Below are 21,844 nucleotides of genomic sequence, written 5' to 3' on the forward strand. Positions count from 1 at the left end.
CAATATATAACAAGACAAATGTATAATACATTATAATAAAACTATATGCAATAACAATACAATGACTTGATAAGAGAAGGACTGTTCGGTCTGTTGTTGAGGAAATTCACCACTAAGGAATTCACAGTCACAGAGGTTCACTGACTCAATACAATCCTAATGTTAATGTTTATTATTAATACTTTTTAGTTTTGTCTACTTGCTAAATATTTGTCTTAACTCTTCCCGAACTGCACTGTTGGTTAAGGGCATGTAAGTCAGCATTTCACGGTAAAGTCTACACTTGTTGTATTTGTGGCATGTGACAAATAAAGTTTGATTTGATTTGAAGTCATATCAGCACGGTTGGTTCCTGCATGAGACTGACTGATACCACACCAGGCTTCTTACCTTGAAACTGAGATACTCCTTTTGGTTCCCAGAGCAATGTTCTAGGTGTACTGGGAAATTGTTTATACAGTGACAGTTTAGATTCCGCCCATGTACTGTACAGTCAATCAGTTACTCGCATGAATCCAACCAAGTTGGACATTAGAAAAACAGCATTATTCTAAACATACGAGTGGATAAACACAGATAAAATGTCACACTATTATATAATAGTTGATCTGACATGGAGTCTAGAAGGACTGTTCTCTCTACTGTATAATAGTTGATCTAACATGGAGTCTAGAAGGACTGTTCTCTACTGTATAATAGTTGATCTACCATGGAGTCTAGAAGGACTGTTCTCTACTGTATAGTAGTTGATCTAACATGGAGTCTAGAAGGACTGTTCTCTACTGTATAATAGTTGATCTAATATGGAGTCTAGAAGGACTGTTCTCTCTACTGTATAGTAGTTGATCTAAGATGGAGTCTAGAAGGACTGTTCTCTCTACTGTATAATAGTTGATCTAACAGGGACTGCGGTTGAAAATTAGCCGGCTGGCTAAAACCGTCACTTTTACTGAAACGTTGATTAATGTGCACTGTCCCTGTAAAAATTAAATAAACTCAAACTCAAACATGGAGTCTAGAAGGACTGTTCTCTACTGTATAATATTTGATCTAACATGGAGTCTAGAAGGACTGTTCTCTCTGCTGTATCAAATCTCTGACCATCTAAGACTCAAAATGTGAATGTACCATGTATCAGATTTCAGTTAAGACCCATGTGCAGACTGTGTAGAGGTAACAATGTTTATTGTAACAACAGGGGCAGGCAAACGACAGGTCAAGGCAGGCAGGGGCAGGCAGGGGTCGATAATCCAGAGTAGTGGGGCCAAGGTACAGGATGGCATGCAGGCCCAGGGTCAGGTCAAGCAGAGGTCGGTAATCCAGATTGGGGGCAAATGCACAGGACGGCAGGCAGGCTCAGGGTCAGGTCAGGCAGAGGTTGGTAATCCAGAGTGGGGGGAAAGGTACAGGACGGCAGGCAGGCCCAGGGTCAGGTCAGGCAGAGGTTGGTAATCCAGAGTAGTGGGGCCAAGGTACAGGACGGCAGGCAGGGTCAGGCAGAGTGGTCAGGCAGGCGGGCTCGGAGTCAGGACAAGAAGGGGTCAAAACCAGGAGGGCGAGAAAAGAGAGGCAGGAAATAGCAGGCGCTGAGACACTAAACGCTGGTAGGCTTGATTGAACAAGACAAACTGGCACAGACAGAAAACACAGGTATAAATACCCAGGGGATAATTGGGGAAGATGGGCAACACCTGGAGGGGGGTGGAGACAAGCACAAGGACAGGTGAAACAGATCAGGGCATGACACTATATATATCTTACAAACACAAACACACCTGGAAAAGTAGCCACCCCCCCACCTGAGAATCTGTTTTTCAGCCATCTATTTCCTGTGTTTCAGGTTTGCAAAATCCATGTCACTTAAATCTCTCTGGATTAATGGTGATTTTAGCGATTACGATAGATAAATTGCTTGTTTTTCTTTCCTTACACCGTAGGTTCATGTACTTTGACGTGATGTGGTCAGATTAGCCGCTATATTACCATTTTTTGACCTTTAATACCTGAAAATGGGCCTTAACTTCTAATGGATAGGGGGCAGCATTTTCACATTTGGATGAAAAGCGTGCCCATAGTAAACTGCCTCCTACTCAGTCCCAAATGCTAATATATGCATATCATTAGTAGATCTGGATAGAGAACACTCTGACGTTTCTAAAACTGTTTGAATGATGTCTTTGAGTATAACAGAACTCATATGGCAGGCAAAAACCTGAGAAAAATCCTACCAGGAAGTGGGAAATCTGAGGTTTGTAGTTTTTCAACTCAGCCCCTATTGAATATACAGTGGAATAAGGCTTCCACTAGATGTCAACAGTCTTTAGAACCTTGTCTGATGCTTCTACTGTGAAGTGGGGCCGAATGAGCCGGGAATGAGTCAGAGGTCTGCCATCAGTCAGGAGCTGACCATGCACGTTCACATGAGAGGTAGTCCCCATTCCATTTGCTTTTCTGAAGACAAAGGAATTCTACGGTTGGGACATTAATGAACATTTATGATAAAAACATCCTAAAGATTGATTCTATACATCGTTTGATTTGTTTCTACGACCAGTAATATAACTTTTTTGAATTTTCATCTGACATTTCTGCAGTACTTGTCCGCACCTCGTGAGTTTCAATTTGTTTTCTAAACGCCCTAACAAAATGAGTTATTTGGACATAAATGATGGACTTTATGGAACAAATCAAGCATTTATTGTAGAACTGGGATTCCTGGGAGTGCATTCTGACGAAGATGATCAAAGGCAAGTGAATATTTATAATGCTATTTCTGACTTATGTTGACTCCAACATGGCGAATATCTTCTTGGGTTGTGAATGTCTCTGAGCGACAAACTCAGATTATTGCGTGGTTTGCTTTTTCCGTAAAAAAAATACAAATAATCTGACACAGCGGTTAAATTAATTGAGGATAGCGAGACGCTAGCGTCTCAACTGGCCAATTGCCAGGGGAAATGTAGAGCGCCAGATTCAATTAAAATCCTATAAAATTCAAACTTTCATTAAATCATACATGTAAGATACTCAATTAAAGCTACACTCGTTGTGAATCCAGCCAACATGTCAGATTGAAAAAATGCTTTTCGGCGAAAGCATAAGAAGCTATTATCTGATAGCCTGCAGCCATCTGCACCAGTAGTAAACAAAAGAGCTAGCGTAGCAGGCGCTACACAAAACACTGAAATAAAATATAAAACATGCATTACCTTTGACGAGCTTCTTTTGTTGGCACTCCAATATGTCCCATAAACATCACAATTGGTCCTTTTGTACGATTAATTCCGTCCATATATATCGAAAATGTCCATTTATAAAGTCTGTTTGATCCAGAAAAAAACAGCTTACAAAAAACAAAACATTTCAAAAGTTGCCTATAAACTTTGCCAAAATATTTCAAACTACTTTGTAATACAACGTGAGGTATTTTTAAATGTTAATAATCCATCAAATTGGAGACGGGGTATTCATGAACGAAAAGAAAAAAAAAACTCTGCTCTACACGTCTTGTGCAACTCACAAAAGGGTCCCCTGTTCAGTTGGCCTACTTCCTGCTAAGACAAAGAAATAACCTCAGCCATATTCCAAACGCGACATCGTGTGGAGGATGTAGGAACGGAAAGTATATTTCTATTAAATTTTCAATGACAATTTAGGGAAGAGAGATGGGGAAAAAAATATAATAATTCTGAAAAGTTAGTCCTCGGGATTTTGCCTGCTACATAAGTTCTGTTATACTCACAGACATGATTCAAACAGTTTTAGAAACTTTAGAGTGTTTTCTATCCAAATCTAATATGCATATCTTATATTCTTGGCATGAGTAGCAGGAAGTTGAAATTGGGCACGCTATTTATCCAAAAGTGAAAATTCTGCCCCCTAGCTTTAAGAGCTTTTAAGGAGAAGTATATATATTTAAATCTGTGAATAACACTTGTATCTTTTATTAATGTTTATTATGTTTATTATTTTAATGTTTATTATGAGTATTTCTGTGATTTGATGTGGCTCTTGATTCCACTCTTCAAGATTGCTTCGATCACATGGACTGGGATATGTTCTGGATAGCATCGGACAACAACATTGATGTATACATTAATACAGCTGCGCAAACCAAACCAGCTGGCTGGTGTGTTTACGAACATATTCGTTGAACAGACCTGAGCACGGGCGTTTCCTGTTTTAGTTTCTGTCTATAGGCTGGGAGCAACAAAATGGAGCTGTGGTCAGATATGCCAAAAGGAGGGCGAAGGAGGGCTTTGTATGCATCGTGGAAATTTGAGTAGCAATGATACAGGGTTTTGCCAAACCCCCAGTTACAATAAATGCAGCCCCAAGGTATGTGGTTTCCAGTTTACATAATTTGACTCTAAGTTCTTTCAGGGCCATCGAGGTGTCTGCTTGGGGGGGATATACACGACTGTGATTATGATCGAAGAGACTTCTCTTGGTAGATAATGCGGTCGGCATTTGAACGTAAGGAATTCTAGGTCAGGTGAACAAAAGGACTTGAGTTCCTGTATGTTGTTATGATCACACCACGTCTCATTAATCATAAGGCATACCCCCCCGCCCTTCTTCTTACCAGAGAGATGTTTGTTTCTGTCGGCGCGATGCGTGAAGAAACCAAGATGCTGTACCAACTCTGATAATGTATCCCGAGTGAGCCATGTTTCCGTGAAACAGAGAATGTTGCAATCTCTGATGTCTCTCCGGAAAGCAACTCTTGCTCGAATTTCGTCTACCTTGTTGTCAAGAGACTGGACATTGGCGAGTACTGTACTCGGGAGCGGTAAGCGATGTGCCCGTCCATGGAGCCTGACCAGGTGACCGCTCCGCCTGCCCCTTCTGCGGCGCCGTTGTTTTAGGTCTCCTACTGGGATCCGATCCGATGTCCTGGTGGTGTTTTAAACATAGGTGTTTTACACTAAACTAATATAAACTAAATATACAAATGAATCTACACTGTGGTAATTTAAACTAATATAAACTAAATATACAAACCTATCTACACTGTTGTAAACTAAACTAATATAAACTAAATATATAAACGAATCTACACTGTTGTAAACTGTTAAACTAAACTAAAAAACTAAAAATACACACTAATCTACACTGTGGGAAACAAACATGGTTTTCAGAAAATAAGTCTGTGGTCACATGGTGATGGTTGGTGTCGTACTATTGGTTAGAAGGTTTCCCCTTTAATGAGGTTGACTGTTAAAACTGTATCTGACATTAGACTGAGTCACACAGAGACTCCAGCTGTGCAGCGAACAGACACGAACCTACAACTGAGATAACAGCAGACTTTACAACAGTAGAAGATACAACAGTAGAAGATACAACAGTAGAAGATACAACAGCAGAAGTTACAACAGCAGAAGATACACCAGTAGAAGTTACAACAGTAGAAGTTACAACAGTAGAAGTTACAACAGTAGAAGATACAACAGTAGAAGATACAACAGTAGAAGATACAACAGTAGAAGATACAACAGTAGAAGTTACAACAGTAGATGTTTTTTTGGGGACCACAAGCGTATCAAGATGTCAAAGGGAATCTATGAATACACAAATGGATTTGAAGACGAAGAACCTAATGAAATAGAGACCATGGATATTGATGATCATATTTACAACAACAAAAGACCCATCATGCCCTGCAAGAAGGATGGAGCTGGTGATCAACATTCAGGTAACAGTTTATCCTGTTAAAGTGCTAGACACTGACAGACACTTACACCCCGACACACACACACACACACACACACACACACACACACACACACACACACACACACACACACACACACACACACACACACTGTGTTTTCTGTTAAACCTTACTGAAGCTTGTTTGCTCAAAGATCTTTCCTTATTAAGCTGAGTTGCTTAGTTATTATTGTAAAATAAACTAGGTCATATAAGATAGAAATATGTGTACAATGCAGGAACCTAACTTGGGAATTAGGCCGCCACCCTCCATTGTTCGTTCTGGGCGCACAACCAATAGCTGAACATGCTCGACCTATGGTTTCCTGTTAGTCACGCACACACCCACCCACCCACCCACGCACGCACACACACAAACACACACACGCAGGTCTCTACAAATACACACACACACGCAGGACTCTACAAACACACACACACATTCCCAGTATAAGGCGCTAGTAGATCGATCTACTAGCGCCTTATACTGGGAATGCAGGGAAAAATCAGGAAAAGAGACAGAGACAAACATTAGTGCAACAGAGGGTTCTGGATGAGAATGGTGCCTACTCACCTGGGGTGATGCCAGAGTGTCCTTCTCTACTCCCAGAGGAACCGACCAGCAGTGTGCCCTCTGCGACCATAGATGGTGCTCGAGCGGGAACCCCCTCCGGTCTCCCTGCGCACCATCCCTCCCAATTCCATAGGTTCGAGAGAGAGGGTGCAGGAGGATGGAACAACCAGACCCCGATCTAGACGTCCACGTAGCCAGCATGTTGTCCAGCCTGATGGACATGTCCGCCAGCTGGTCAAAGGTGAGGGTGGTGTCTCTACAGGCCAGCTCCCGACGGACGTCCTCACTTAGACTACGACGGTAATGGTCGATCAGGAACCTGTCACACCATCCAGCGCCGGCTGCTAAACTCCAGAGCAAACTCCTGTCCTCGTCTCCTGCCTCAGATGATAGAGGCGCTCACCCGCCGCTCTGCCTTCGGGATGGTCGAATACTGTCCTGAAATGGCGGGTGAACTCCTCAAAATGTTCCAACACCGCATTCTCCTCTCTACACACAGCGCTGGCCCATTCCAGGGCTTTCCCGGGGAGGCATGAGACGAGGACACAACTCTTCTCACGGTCAGATGGTACTGGGGAGACCGTGGCCAGATACAAGTTCAGTTTAAGGAGAAAACCCTGGCAGCCGACAGTATCTCCGTTGTATCCCGTGGGTAGGGATAAATGGATCTTGTTAGGTTCAGGAGGAGAAAAAGCATTCAAGGGAGATCCCGGTTGTGGTGGTGGAGGCGCTGGTGAAACTCTCTCCCAGTGGTCCATATTCTGGACAATGCGATCCATGGCGGCGCTCAGACTGTCCTTCGCTTGTTCCATGACGCATTCCTCCACCTCCATGAGCGAAGTGTCTTCTCCTGCTGACTTCATATTTTTGTTCGGAGATTCTGTCAGAGTTGTGTGTTTAGGTGGCAGGGAAGAGTCAACCGGAGTGTAAATGGAGTCTTTTAATAAATGCCCACTTAACATGTTCCAAACACTAATATGTACATACATAAATAAACATGGGTACGAGGACCCATCATGCACCTTTTAATTTAATTTAACCTTTATTTAACTAGGCAAGTCAGTTAAGAACAAATTCTTATTTTCAATGACGGCCTAGGAACAGGGGGTTAACTGACTGTTCAGGGGCAGAACGACAGCTCGGGCATTCGAACTTGGAACCTTTCGGTTACTAGTCCAACGCTCTAACCACTAGGCTACCCTGCCGCCTATAGAACCATAAAACAACACTTGACATAAAACAATCTCTGACAAAGACATGAGGGGAAACAGAGGTTTAAATACACAACAGGTAATGAATGGGATTCAATCCAGGTGTGTGGGAAGACAAGACAAAACCAATGGAAAATGAAAAATGGATCAATGATGGCTAGAAGACCGGTGACGTCGACCGCCGAACACCGCCCCGAACAAGGAGAGGCAACGACTTTGGTAGAAGTTGTGACACTGATTGAGAAGCAACGACTTTGGTAGAAGTCGTGACACTCTGATTGAGAACCAATCTTGGCAACCATAGACATATAAACACCTAGACTAGAACACCCCATAAACATACAAAAACCCCAAGACAATTCAAAAACTACACAAACCACCCTTGTCACACCCTGACCAAACCAAATAATAAAGAAAACAAAGATAACTAAGGTCAGGGTGTGACAGATACTTTCCAAATGCACTGTAGCCATGTTAGTTTGCCTTGTTATTCTTCTTCGTTATTCACTGTGTATTTATTCCATTTGTCACTATTTTAAATGTTGTATATTTAACGCTGCATTGTTGGAAAAGGATCTGTCAGTCAGCATTTCACTATTAGCATACACCTGTTGTTTATGAAGCAATTGACAAATGAAATTTGATTTGGATTGAAATAGGTGTTGGCAGTCATTTTGGGTGCCTGAACTCTGCAATATGTTTAAGCCAATATTCTGTTAGAGGTTCTGGAAGTCAAGCAGTATAAAATGTGAGGTGGAACTCAGTAAGTTCTGGTGTTCTGTCTAGCTTGTGTATTTCCCTCAGTGATTCAAAGAGCAACTGGACACAAATAAAAAGCTGAAAATTAGAAAGTTGTAATAATTTGTGCTTCAGTGTCGTGTCAGTGGTGGAAGAGATACTCTGGAGCTACTGCAGGGTGTCTGGGGCTGCTGTGTGTTCTCCTACTGGCTGGGATCATAGGCCTGTTACTCTACCGCGAGTTTGATATGTTCTCACTCAAACATTCTTCATCATCAGTGGTATAACGACCAGGGTTCAATTGCATTTATATTCCAGTCAATTCCATTCAGAATGTACACCAAAATCAAATTCCAAGAATTGGAAATCAATTGGAATTTCAGTGTACTTCCTGAATTGACTGGAAATTAAATGCAACTGACCCCAACCCTGGTCATGTCTGATCAACATTTCCAGTGTTACCTTGTTCATTGATCATATAATTTCGCAGAGAGAAACCAATTGACCAGCTCCAACACACTGACTAAAGAGTGGGAACAGTTACAGATTAGCGGCAACAACCTGACTGCAGAGAGAGACCAGCTACAGACTAGCAACAACACCCTGACCAAAGAGAGAGACCAGCTACAGACAAGCAACAACACCCTGATCAAAGAGAGAGACCAGCTACAGACCAGCAGCAACAACCTTACTGAAGAGAGAGACCAGCTACAGACCAGCAGCAACAACATGACTGACGAGAGAGACCAGCTACAGACTAGCAACAACACCCTGATCAAAGAGAGAGACCAGCTACAGACCAGCAACATCACCCTCACCAAAGAGAGAGACCAGCTACAGACCAGCAACATCACCCTCACCAAAGAGAGAGACCAGCTACAGACCAGTTACAACACCCTGATCAAAGAGAAAGATCAGCTACAGACCAGTTACAACACCCTGACCAAAGAGAGAGACCAGCTACAGACCAGTTACAACACCCTGATCAAAGAAAGAGACCAGCTACAGAAAGAGACAGAACATCTGAAACAATCTTTAGTTGAGAAAGGTGAGTGAAAATATCTAATGACTGTTCTGTTTGACAGTCTCTGTATCAGTACACATGCCACTTACAAACTGGCAATTCAACTTACATTAAAGGAACAATGTGATAAACAATCTCCAACTTCCGAACCGTCCATTAGTTAGTGTCTTCCTTGACTGTCTGAATGATACTTAATTCATTGTTGTATTAAAGTGACTAAAGCAAGAAATGTTCAACTTCTAGTGTGTCCACAAGGATGGAAGAAGCTTGGTAGCAGTTGTTACTACGTCTCTACTGAGTACAAATCCTGGGAGGAGAGCAGACAGGACTGCAGAAATAGAGGAGCACACCTGGTGGTCATCAACAGCCAAGAGAAACAGGTGTGTGAGAAAGAGAGAGAGAGAGAGAGAGAGAGAGAGAGAGAGAGAGAGAGAGACAGAAAGAGAGTGACAGAAAGAGAGAGAGAGAGAGAGAGAGACAGGGATGCAGCTTAAGCCCCACCATCTTCAACATATACAGTGCCTTGCGAAAGTATTCGGCCCCTTTGAACTTTGCGATCTTTTGCCACATTTCAGGCTTCAAACATAAAGATATAAAACTGTATTTTTTTGTGAAGACTCAACAACAAGTGCGACACAATCATGAAGTGGAACAACATTTATTGGATATTTCAAACTTTTTTAACAAATCAAAAACGGAAAAATTGGGTGTGCAAAATTATTCAGCCCCCTTAAGTTAATACTTTGTAGCGCCACCTTTTGCTGCGATTACAGCTGTAAGTCGCTTGGGGTATATCTCTATCAGTTTTGCACATCGAGAGACTGACATTTTTTCCCATTCCTCCTTTCAAAACAGCTCGAGCTCAGTGAGGTTGGATGGAGAGCATTTGTGAACAGCAGTTTTCAGTTCTTTCCACAGATTCTCGATTGGATTCAGGTCTGGACTTTGACTTGGCCATTCTAACACCTGGATATGTTTATTTTTGAACCATTCCATTGTAGATTTTGCTTTATGTTTTGGATCATTGTCTTGTTGGAAGACAAATCTCCGTCCCAGTCTCAGGTCTTTTGCAGACTCCATCAGGTTTTCTTCCAGAATGGTCCTGTATTTGGCTCCATCCATCTTCCCATCAATTTTAACCATCTTCCCTGTCCCTGCTGAAGAAAAGCAGGCCCAAACCATGATGCTGCCACCACCATGTTTGACAGTGGGGATGGTGTGTTCAGGGTGATGAGCTGTGTTGCTTTTACGCCAAACATAACGTTTTGCATTGTTGCCAAAAAGTTCAATTTTGGTTTCATCTGACCAGAGCACCTTCTTCCACATGTTTGGTGTGTCTCCCAGGTGGCTTGTGGCAAACTTTAAACAACACTTTTTATGGATATCTTTAAGAAATGGCTTTCTTCTTGCCACTCTTCCATAAAGGCCAGATTTGTGCAATATTCGACTGATTGTTGTCCTATGGACAGAGTCTCCCATCTCAGCTGTAGATCTCTGCAGTTCATCCAGAGTGATCATGGGCCTCTTGGCTGCATCTCTGATCAGTCTTCTCCTTGTATGAGCTGAAAGTTTAGAGGGACGGCCAGGTCTTGGTAGATTTGCAGTGATCTGATACTCCTTCCATTTCAATATTATCGCTTGCACAGTGCTCCTTGGGATGTTTAAAGCTTGGGAAATCTTTTTGTATCCAAATCCGGCTTTAAACTTCTTCACAACAGTATCTCGGACCTGCCTGGTGTGTTCCTTGTTCTTCATGATGCTCTTTGCGCTTTTAACGGACCTCTGAGACTATCACAGTGCAGGTGCATTTATACGGAGACTTGATTACACACAGGTGGATTGTATTTATCATCATTAGTCATTTAGGTCAACATTGGATCATTCAGAGATCCTCACTGAACTTCTGGAGAGAGTTTGCTGCACTGAAAGTAAATGGGCTGAATAATTTTGCACGCCCAATTTTTCAGTTTTTGATTTGTTAAAAAAGTTTGAAATATCCAATAAATGTCGTTCCACTTCATGATTGTGTCCCACTTGTTGTTGATTCTTCACAAAAAAATACAGTTTTATATCTTTATGTTTGAAGCCTGAAATGTGGCAAAAGGTCGCAAAGTTCAAGGGGGCCGAATACTTTCGCAAGGCACTGTATATCAACAAATTGGTGAGGAATTAGAGCAGTCTGCAGCCCGGGGCCTCACCCTACTAGAATCTGAAGTCAAATGTCTACTGTTTGCTGATGATCTGGTACTTCTGTCCCCAACCAAGGAGGGCTTACAGCAGCACCTAGATCTTCTGCACAGATTCTGTCAGACCTGGGCCGTAAAAATACATCTCAGGACCGTAAATATAAATTCCACCTTGACACCGTTTCCCTAGAGTACACAAACAACTATACATACCTCGGTCTAAACAACCGCGCCACAGGTAACTTACACAAAGCTGTGAACGATCTGAGATAGAAGGCAAAAGGAACAAAACATTGACATACCAAATAGGATCTGGCAAAAAATACTTGAATCAGTTATAGAACCCATTGCCGCTCACCAACCAAGACTTCACAAAATGGGACAAACATCAAATTGAGACTCTGCATTCATCATTCTTTAAAAATATCCTCTGTGTACAACGTAAAACACCAAATAATGCACACAGAGCAGAATTAGGCAGATACCCACTAATTATCAAAATCCAGAAAAGAGTTGTTAAATTCTACAACAATCTAAAAGGAAGCGATTCCCAACCTTCCATAACAAAGCCATCACCTAGCTGGTCCTGGGGCTCTGTTCACAAACACAAACAGACCCCACAGAGCCCCAGGACAGCAACACAATTACACCTAAACAAATCATGAGAAAACAAAAAGATAATTACATGACACATTGGAAAGTATTACCTAAAAAACAGAGCAAACTAGAATGCTATTTGGACCTAAACAGAGAGTACACCGTGGCAGAATACCTGACCACTGTGACTGACCCAAATTTAAGGAAAGCTTTGAATATGTAAAGACTCAGTGAGCATAGCCTTGCTATTGAGAAAGGCCGCCGTAGGCAGACCTGGCTCTCAAGAGAAGACAGGCTATGTGCTCACTGCCCACAAAATGAGGTGGAAACTGAGCTGCACTTTCTAAACTCCTTTCAAATGTATGACCATATTAGGGACACATATTTCCCTCAGATTACACATATCCACAAATAACTTGAAAACAAACTCAATTTTGATAATCTCCCAGATACCTTTGAAGTCGGAGGTTTACATACACCTTAGCCAAATACATTTAAACTCAGTTTTTCACAATTCCTGACATTTAATCCTAGTAAAAATTCCCTGTTTTAGGTCAGTCACCACTATATTTTAAGAATGTGAAATGTCAGAATAATAGTAGAGTGAAGGATTTATTTCAGCTTTTAGTTCTTTCATCACATTCCCAGTGGGTCAGAAGTTTACATACACTCAATTCGTTTTTGGTAGCATTGCCTTTAAATGGTTTAACTTGTGTCAAAAGTTTTGGGTAGCCTTCCACAAGCTTCCCACAATAAATTGATTGAATTTTGGCCCATTCCTCTTGACAGAGCTGGGGTAATTGAATCAGGCCTCCTTGCTCGCACACACTTTTTCAGTTCTGCCCACAAATTTTCTATGGGATTGAGGTCAGGGCTTTGTGCTACTCCAAAACCTTGACTTTCCTTAAGCCAATTTGCCACAACTTTGGAAGTATACCCATATTTATCTTTATTTCTTTTCCCTTTTGTACTTTAACTACTTGCAAATAATATGACATTTGAAATATCTTTATTGTTTGGAGCTTTTGTAAGGGAAATGTTTACTGTTAATTTTTATAGTTTATTTCACTTTTGTTTATTATCTAGTTCAATTGCTTCCAGAAAAAGAGAGAGAGAGAGAGACAGAGCGCAGGAATGACTATGTGTTAACAATGTTGTCTCTCTCCCACAACTACAGACATTAGTCAACTGGTTATGTGGACGAAATAACTATGTCTGGATTGGTCTGACTGACTCTGTTACTGAGGGGACCTGGAAATGGGTGGACGACACACCACTGACCACAAAGTAAGACATTAATGAATTCTGTGTCACTATGACATCACTGTCTGGAGTAGTATGTTCAGAATGGACAGCCTGATTCTGTGTTGTTTCTCCTACAGGTATTGGAACAGTGGACAGCCTGATTCTATGTGTTGTTTCTCCTACAGGAATTGGAACAGTGGACAGCCTGATTCTGTGTGGTGTTTCTTCTACAGGTATTGGAACAGTGGACAGTCTGATTCTGTGTTGTTTCTTCTACAGTTATTGGAACAGTGGACAGTCTGATTCTGTGTGGTGTTTCTCCTACAGGTATTGGAACAGTGGACAGCCTGATTCTATGTGTTGTTTCTCCTGCAGGTATTGGAACAGTGGAGAGCCTAATGGTGGAGGAGCAGAGAACTGTGTGTATTTCTACTCCTTGTCATCAGACACAGGAGAATGGTGGGACTATGAATGTTCCTATAAATACAGATGGATCTGTGAGAAATAGGATTCATCCTCGGTACTCTCTGTACTGCTAAACAGGATTATTAAGTCCTATATATCCTGAGCTTTTTTCTGCTTATTCAATTTACCTTGTCAAGTACATACAACATAGAACATTACAAATGTACAATACAATATAATAAACATATGAAAACATATGCAACAACAATACAATGACCTGATAACAGAAGGACTGTTTTCTGTGGTTGTGGAGATTCACCACTAAGGACTTGTCCTCCACTCCGGAGTACGACGTCGCGAGATTACTCCGGTCCTGGGAGTTACGCACACCTGGTACTCGTTATTAACCTGTGTTTCAAACCTGGCACTCGTTATTAAGCTGTGTTTCACACCTGGCACTCGTTATTAACCTGTGTTTCACACCTGGTACTAGTTATTAACCTGTGTTTCACACCTGGCACTCGTTATTAACCTGTGTTTCACACCTGGCACTCATTATTAACCTGTGTTTCACACCTGGCACTCGTTATTAACCTGTGTTTCACACCTGGCACTCGTTATTAACCTGTGTTTCACACCTGGTACTCGTTATTAACCTGTGTTTCACACCTGGCAATCATTATTAACCTGTGTTTCACACCTGGCACTCATTATTAACCTGTGTTTCACACCTGGTACTAGTTATTAACCTGTGTTTCACACCTGGCACTCGTTATTAACCTGTGTTCCCACCTGGCACTCGTTATTAACCTGTGTTTCACACCTGGCACTCGTTATTAACCTGTGTTCCCACCTGGCACTCGTTATTAACCTGTGTTTCACACCTGGCACTCGTTATTAACCTGTGTTTCACACCTGGTACTAGTTATTAACCTGTGTTTCACACCTGGCACTCGTTATTAACCTGTGTTTCACACCTGGACACCATTATTAACCTGTGTTCCACACCTGGCACTCGTTATTAACCTGTGTTTCACACCTGGTACTCGTTATTAACCTGTGTTTCACACCTGGTACTCGTTATTAACCTGTGTTTCACACCTGGTACTCGTTATTAACCTGTGTTTCACACCTGGCACTCGTTATTAACCTGTGTTTCACACCTGGCACTCGTTATTAACCTGTGTTTCACACCTGGTACTAGTTATTAACCTGTGTTTCACACCTGGACACCATTACCTGCATCATTTCCTCCCCTTTATATGTCTCCCAGGTTCACTCACCAGTTGGTGTTGATCTTGTGTGTTGATGTTCTGCCTTATGCTATTATTGTTGTGTTCTTGGTTTTGTTGTTTTATTAAAATATTTCACCTGCTTCTGACTCACCGCCCCGTCATTACAGGAAATTAATCTGTCTTTATTATCACAGCTAGTCGAGAAGATGGAGTCTAGAAGGACTGTTCTCTCTACTGTATAATAGTTCATCTAATATGGAGTCTAGAAGGACTGTTCTCTACTCTATAATAGTTGATCTAAAATGGAGTCTAGAAGGACTGTTCTCTACTGTATAATAGTTCATCTAATATGGAGTCTAGAAGGACTGTTCTCTACTGTATAATAGTTGATCTAACATGGAGTCTAGAAGGACTGTTGTCTTCTGTACCACAGGACGCACTGAGCAAGTCTGAAGGACTGTTGTCTTCTGTACCACAGGAAGCAATGAGCAAGTCTGAAGGACTGTTGTCTTCTGTACGACAGGAAGCACTGAGCAAGTCTGAAGGACTGTTGTCTTCTGTACCACAGAAAGCACTGAGCTAGTCTAGAAGGACTGTTCTCTACTGTATAATAGTTGATCTAACATGGAGTCTAGAAGGACTGTTGTCTTCTGTACCACAGGACGCACTGAGCAAGTCTGAATGACTGTTGTCTTCTGTACCACAGGAAGCAATGAGCAAGTCTGAAGGACTGTTGTCTTCTGTACGACAGGAAGCACTGAGCAAGTCTGAAGGACTGTTGTCTTCTGTATCACAGGAAGCACTGAGCTAGTCTGAAACACCTAAATTGTGGAGCTGCTGTTCTCCACAAAGAGACCATGTTTGCATGTGGATTTATGAACTAAATATATATATATATAGCAGTGAATGGGCTATCAACCAGATTACTCTTTCTCCGTATTCCCCAAGGTGTCTACAGCATTGTGACGTAGTTTTACGCATTTATGTTGAAGAATACCCGTAAGCGGCTACATTGTGTAAGTGGTCACCTGATGCTGCCAGAGAGATTCTCGCGTAAAATACAGAGGTAGCCATTATTCCAATCGGTCCTACTGAAAAACTAATTGTCCTGATGGATATATTATCGAATAGATATTTGAAAAACACCTTGAGGATTGATTATAAACAACGTTTGCCATGTTTCTGTCGATATTATGGAGCTAATTTGGAATATTTTTCGGCGTTTTCGTGACTGCAATTTCCGGGCGATTTCTCAGCCAAACGTGAAGAACAAACGGAGCTATTTCGCCTACAAAAATAATATTTTTGGAAAAAAGGAACATTTGCTATCTAACTGGGAGTCTCGTGAGTGAAAACATCCGAAGCTCATCAAAGGTAAACAATTTAATTTGATTGCTTTTCTGATTTCCGTGACCAAGTTACCTGCTGCTAGCTGGACAAAATGCTATGCTAGGCTATCGATAAACTTACACAAATGCTTGTCTAGCTTTGGCTTTAAAGCATATTTTGAAAATCTGAGATGACAGGGTGATTAACAAAAGGCTAAGCTGTGTCTCAATATATTTCATTTGTGATTTTCATGAATAGGATTTTTTTTAGGGATATTTATGTCCGTTGCGTTATGCTAATTTGTGTCAGGCGATGATTACGCTTCCGCATGCGGGATGGGGAGTCACTAGAGTATTCATATATGTAAGGGAACACCTCCCTAAAATGGACAAAAATGAATGGGAAGTCATTGGCACCGGCCAAAACATGAACACGGTGTCCAATACCACTCAATTCGGTGTTGTTTCGTGTAAAGTTGATTGCAAATGCCATATGGCAAATGCCAGTTGTAACACTTTAAAAATCCAACAGGTTTTGGCGCGCTCCACCGTGATTTTTCATATTGCAAATGCAACACAAGTCAACATCTAAAAGCAAAATTTTGAAAAAGTGATTTTTTTTCCAAAAACTTATCACCCCCCCAAAAGTGCTTTCTGGACCATTTTTTGAAATTGTTTCGTTTTTTTTTGTCAATTACACGTGTAAGAACTGTATGAATATACTTTAGTCCAATTTTATTATCATAATTTTTTTATATTTTTAAATGTACTTGCGCATAAGGCATCAAAGGTAATTTGCAATGTGATTTCATTGGAGGTCAAAAGTCAAAAGTCAAAAATAGCAAAATTTTATAAAAAACTTCACACACCCTTAAAAAAGTGCTTTCTGGACCGTTTTTCGAAATTCTTTCGAATTTTGTGTCAATTACACACGTATAAAAACTGTATCAACATAATTTAGTCGTATTTTATTATCGTAATTTTTTAAATTATTTTTTTTAACTTGTGCATAAGGCATATGCTTTGTCCATTTGCAATATGATTTCATAGGAAGTCAAAAGTCACTTTTTTTGGGGCCAAATGCCATAAGCAATTTGACCTGCTAAAAAAATCCTGCAGAAATGCAAAATTGACTGGCCTGATGAACATAGGATGGCCGGGCAGTGATAGTTGCTCCTTTCCATCTCTCGTTGTGTTGACTTCATCATGTCCATTTGGTGATGTTATTTCACTGTTGAATCATATTGCGAATGCACGTGAATTTGCAATATGTTTCAATGGGCATTTACCATCACAAATTTGGCATGCTCGAAAGTCAAACTATACTTTGCTCAAACTATACTTTTGTCAACTTTTATTATATATATATTTTTTTACTTGTGCATACGGCATATGTTTTGTCCATTTGCAATATGATTTCATAGGAAGTCAAAGTCAAAAGTAACTTTTTTGGGGGGCCAAATGCCATAAGAAATTTGACCTGCTAAAAAAATCCTGCAGAAATGCAAAATTGACAGGCCTCATGAACACAGGATGGCCTGGCAGTGATAGTTGTTCCTTTCCATCTCTCGTTGTGTTGACTTCATCATGTCCATTTGGTGATGTTTTCTCACTTTTGCAAATTCAATGTGCATTTGCAATATGGTTCAATGGGCATTTACCATCACGAATTTGTCATGCTCAAAAATCCTGCAGGAATGTGAAATTGACTGGCCCAATGAACTCAGGATGGCTGGGCAGTGATTCTGGTTCCTCTCCATCGCTCGTTGGGGTGGATTTTAGGAGTGTCACTTTGTTGATGGTACCTCACTATTTAAACATATTGCAAATGGACAAGAGTCACCGGCAAGTCACCGTCCATCAGTCAATTAGATATTATTCTGACACCAAACTGATACAAACTGACACCAAACCCACTTTTTCCAACTCGTTTAGTAGCCAACTATCACATACTACAGAGATGGCCCAAAATTCACAACGCCTTCTATTCAAACCATAATAAAAACGTAAAACACGTAGTTACGTTCCAGCTGCGGGTCCAGTTCTGACATTATGTGTAGGCCTAGCTGAGGCAACCCCAAATCCCAAGTTTCGGCTCGATAGGTCATTTGGTGTCCGAGCAAGACCCTAATTGGTGCTGAAAATCCACTTTTTCCATGACTTGCTAAGGGGTCCTTGAATGAGCTATCGGACAGAAACGTTGGGGTCCGTCTATATGGGCCGAGACGGTCGCAATGCACCTAGTCTTGCGACTCTGGGACATTTCTAAATGTCGTCATTTTCGTGATGCAAAAATGAAATAAGTCAATGCAAATGTACGAGGCTGTTTCTCGGTCCGAGAACATTCTAGAGCCACGTAACTCACCACGCACTATCGACCTGAGGTCTAGAACAGGTTTCTAAAGTTTCGGAACTCTAGGTCTGACGGTTCTTTAAAAGTTCCAACAAGGTTAACTAATGCAGGCAGTGTATGTCTCTACGCACCCTCTTAAGGCTAGGCAGAATACTGCCCCCTTTGGAGGAATTGCGTGCCCATAGTAAACTGAAAAGAAATCTGTCAAAAATTGCTAATATATGCATATATTAATTATTATTGGATAGTTAACACTCTAAAGCTTCTAAAACCGTTGGAAATATGTCTGTAAGTATAGCAGACCACACAGGGCAGGCATTCTTCCAAACTAGTTTTGTGGTCATGAAAGTTGGGGCAACTTTGACGAGATCGCCCCCACCCTTCCCAACCAGCTATGGATCTGGGGACACTTTCTATGTCTTCCACTAGATGTCCTCATTCAGTAGAGCGTTCAAATCCCGCGAGAATTGGCCCTATGGGAGTGAATTGAGTGAGTGCCGCGAGAAAATACCTGTGCGTTGGGGCGCGAATTGGTCCCAGCCATTCCTTTGTTCCAGCACTCCGGGGGAGAGCTAACAATGACCGGTTGAATTGAAAATTGTTTTGTATGTTTACAACATCCTAAAGCTTGATTCTGCACTTAGTTTGACCAGTTTAGTCGACATATAATATGTCATTTTGAAATTTTGATGCGCAACTTTTCCGGACCAGAGGACATTTTGGGTGCATTTCAGCTGATATTGTTAGCAGTAGCTAATACAAAGACGCAAGACTTGAAACCAAACTATGTTTTGGGTAAGTATGAACCCTTCCAGTACATTCTGAACGAAGACCATCAAAGATAAGGGAATATTTATGCTGAAATTGTGTGTTTCTGTTGACTCCAACATAGCGGAGAAATATAGCTTATATCTGAGCGCCGTCTCAGAATATTGAATAGTGAGCGATTTCTGTAACGTTAAAAAGAAATGTAACAAAGCGATTGCATTAACTTCTTGACCATACTTGAGACGCAGACGTCTCAAGTATGCACCTGGAAATGCAAATGCGCTACGCTAAATGCTAAATGTACTCGTTACAACTCAAACCTTGATCAAAATTCACAAGCAGGGTATTGAATTAAAGCTACACTCGTTGTGAACCTAGCCAGCAAGTCAGATTTTTAAAATGCTTTTCGGCGAAAGCATGAGAAGCTATTATCTGATAGCATGCACCCCCCAAAATACCAGCACGACACGTAAACAACAGATTTTGCGGTAGCCGGCGCTACCCAAAACGCAGAAATAAAATATAAAACATTCATTACCTTTGACGAGCTTCTTTCTTGGCACTCCTATATGCCCCATAAACATCACTATTGGGTCTTTTTTTCGTTTAAATCGGTCCATATATACCCAAAATAGCTTTGTATGGAAGCTGTGTCATTCAGAAAAAAACATCGTTTTTAAACGCTGCGTAATTTTTTAAAATTAAAAAAGTCGACGATAAACTTTCACAAAACACTTCGAAATCCTTTTGTAATCCAACTTTAGGTATTAGTAAACGTTTATAATCTATCAAAATGATTACAGGGCGATGTATATTCAATAGGTCTTCGCTTGCAAATCAATGGCTGCTAATGTCTTCATCAACAACATCCGGGTGAAGACTGGGAAAATGGATGCCAGATAGATGGATTTTCCAACAATTAATTCAATTGAAAATGACGACAATGGCGACATCGTGTGGAATTTGTATGAATTGCAGGCAGGTCGATATTAAATTCTGTTCTCTTTTAACAACTCGTGGAAGTGACTTATGGAAATTATTTTTAGCTTTCAGAGAGCAGTTTTTCTTGCGTTTTTCAATGAAACACACGATCTGTTATAGTCACAGCCGTGATTTAACCAGTTTTATAAACTTCAGAGTGTTTTCTATCCACACATACTAATCATATGCATATACTATATTCCTGGCATGAGTAGCAGGACGCTGAAAAGTTGCGCGATTTTTAACAGAATGTTCGAAAATGGAGGGGGTAGAAGTAAGAGGTTTTAAGAAGCAGTGTATCTTTCTAACTATATGTAGAACATGTATATTTAGTCAAAGTTTATGATGTCTATTTACGTTATCTTGCGGCGCTACCTATATTTTCTACTGACATTTTTCAGTATTTTCTGAACATGAATTCAATGTAAATGGACATTTATGGATATAAATGGCAAATGGCAAAAAAGTACTGTGTAACATGTCCTATTACTGTCATCTGATGAAGATTTTCAAAAGGTTAGTGAATGATTTATTTTTTAATCCTGCTTTTATAATTTTATATTTTCTGGGACAAAATGGCTGCCTCTTGTCTTGGTTTCGGTGGTGGTCTAATATAAATATGTGGTGTGTTTTCGCCGTAAAACATTTAAAAAATCTGACATGCTGGGTAGATGAACAAGGTGTTTATCTTTCATTTGAGCTATTGTACTTGTTAATGTGTGGAGGTTAAATATTTCTAAGAATATTTTTGCGTTCCATGCGCCACGTTCCAGCTGAACGTGGGAGGGGATGTTCCCAAAAGGGATCCCTAACCCGTCATCAGGTTAAAAGTTCCAACAAGGTTAACTAATGCAGGCAGTGTATGTCTCTACGCACCCCAATGGGTCCCTCCTTCCAAGCTGTGTGTGTGAGTGATTTAGTTTTCGTTTGACATTTTATGGAAAAAATGACTGATTTACAGTTCATGGGGGTTGCCTAATCACACATATGAAGTTTTGGAAAGATCTGACTTTTTTAACCCTTCGAAACAGCCGCTGAGACACCAATTATGGCACTTCCGGTTGGTAAACACATATCCTCATTGGGGTATGCTTTTACAGAATCCTGAGTTTTAAGTCTTTACGTTAAGAACTGACTGATTTACACAGGGTTGAATGCACTATGTCTATAAAACTGCAGGCAGGGTATGGATATACACTTTTAGGGTGATTTTAACCACTTCCGGTTGGTCCAGGAAGCTTAGAATCAACACAGGTTCATACGGCATTCATAACCCACATAGGCTTCAGGTTGAATTTAGGGGTGCAGGCAATGTATTCCTATGGGGAGAGAAGTCATTGGTATTTGTGAGATCAAAAAACCCTGATTTACTGTTAAGGGTTAATGCCACACGGTCAAGGTTAGGCTTGCACGGATCGGGAGGACCTCATGAACGTACCTGAGGTCGAATTGTGCTTCTCACCCTAACGGTTCTCTCACTGTCA

At 41.0% G+C, this 21,844-nt stretch overlaps 1 protein-coding gene across 1 annotated transcript; it reads left to right on the plus strand.

Moving 5' to 3' along the window:
* Nucleotides 1–7,286: 7,286 nt before the first annotated feature.
* Nucleotides 7,287–13,798, plus strand: LOC139394447 (CD209 antigen-like protein E). The gene is made up of 5 exons (XM_071142516.1): nucleotides 7,287–7,290; nucleotides 8,729–9,286; nucleotides 9,518–9,642; nucleotides 13,223–13,332; nucleotides 13,666–13,798. The coding sequence occupies exons 1-5, from the start codon at nucleotides 7,287–7,289 to the stop codon at nucleotides 13,796–13,798; spliced, it is 930 nt and encodes a 309-aa protein (XP_070998617.1).
* Nucleotides 13,799–21,844: the final 8,046 nt, after the last annotated feature.

The sequence above is a fragment of the Oncorhynchus clarkii genome, unplaced genomic scaffold (genome assembly GCF_045791955.1).
Source record: "Oncorhynchus clarkii lewisi isolate Uvic-CL-2024 unplaced genomic scaffold, UVic_Ocla_1.0 unplaced_contig_9841_pilon_pilon, whole genome shotgun sequence".
Lineage (NCBI taxonomy): Eukaryota > Metazoa > Chordata > Actinopteri > Salmoniformes > Salmonidae > Oncorhynchus > Oncorhynchus clarkii.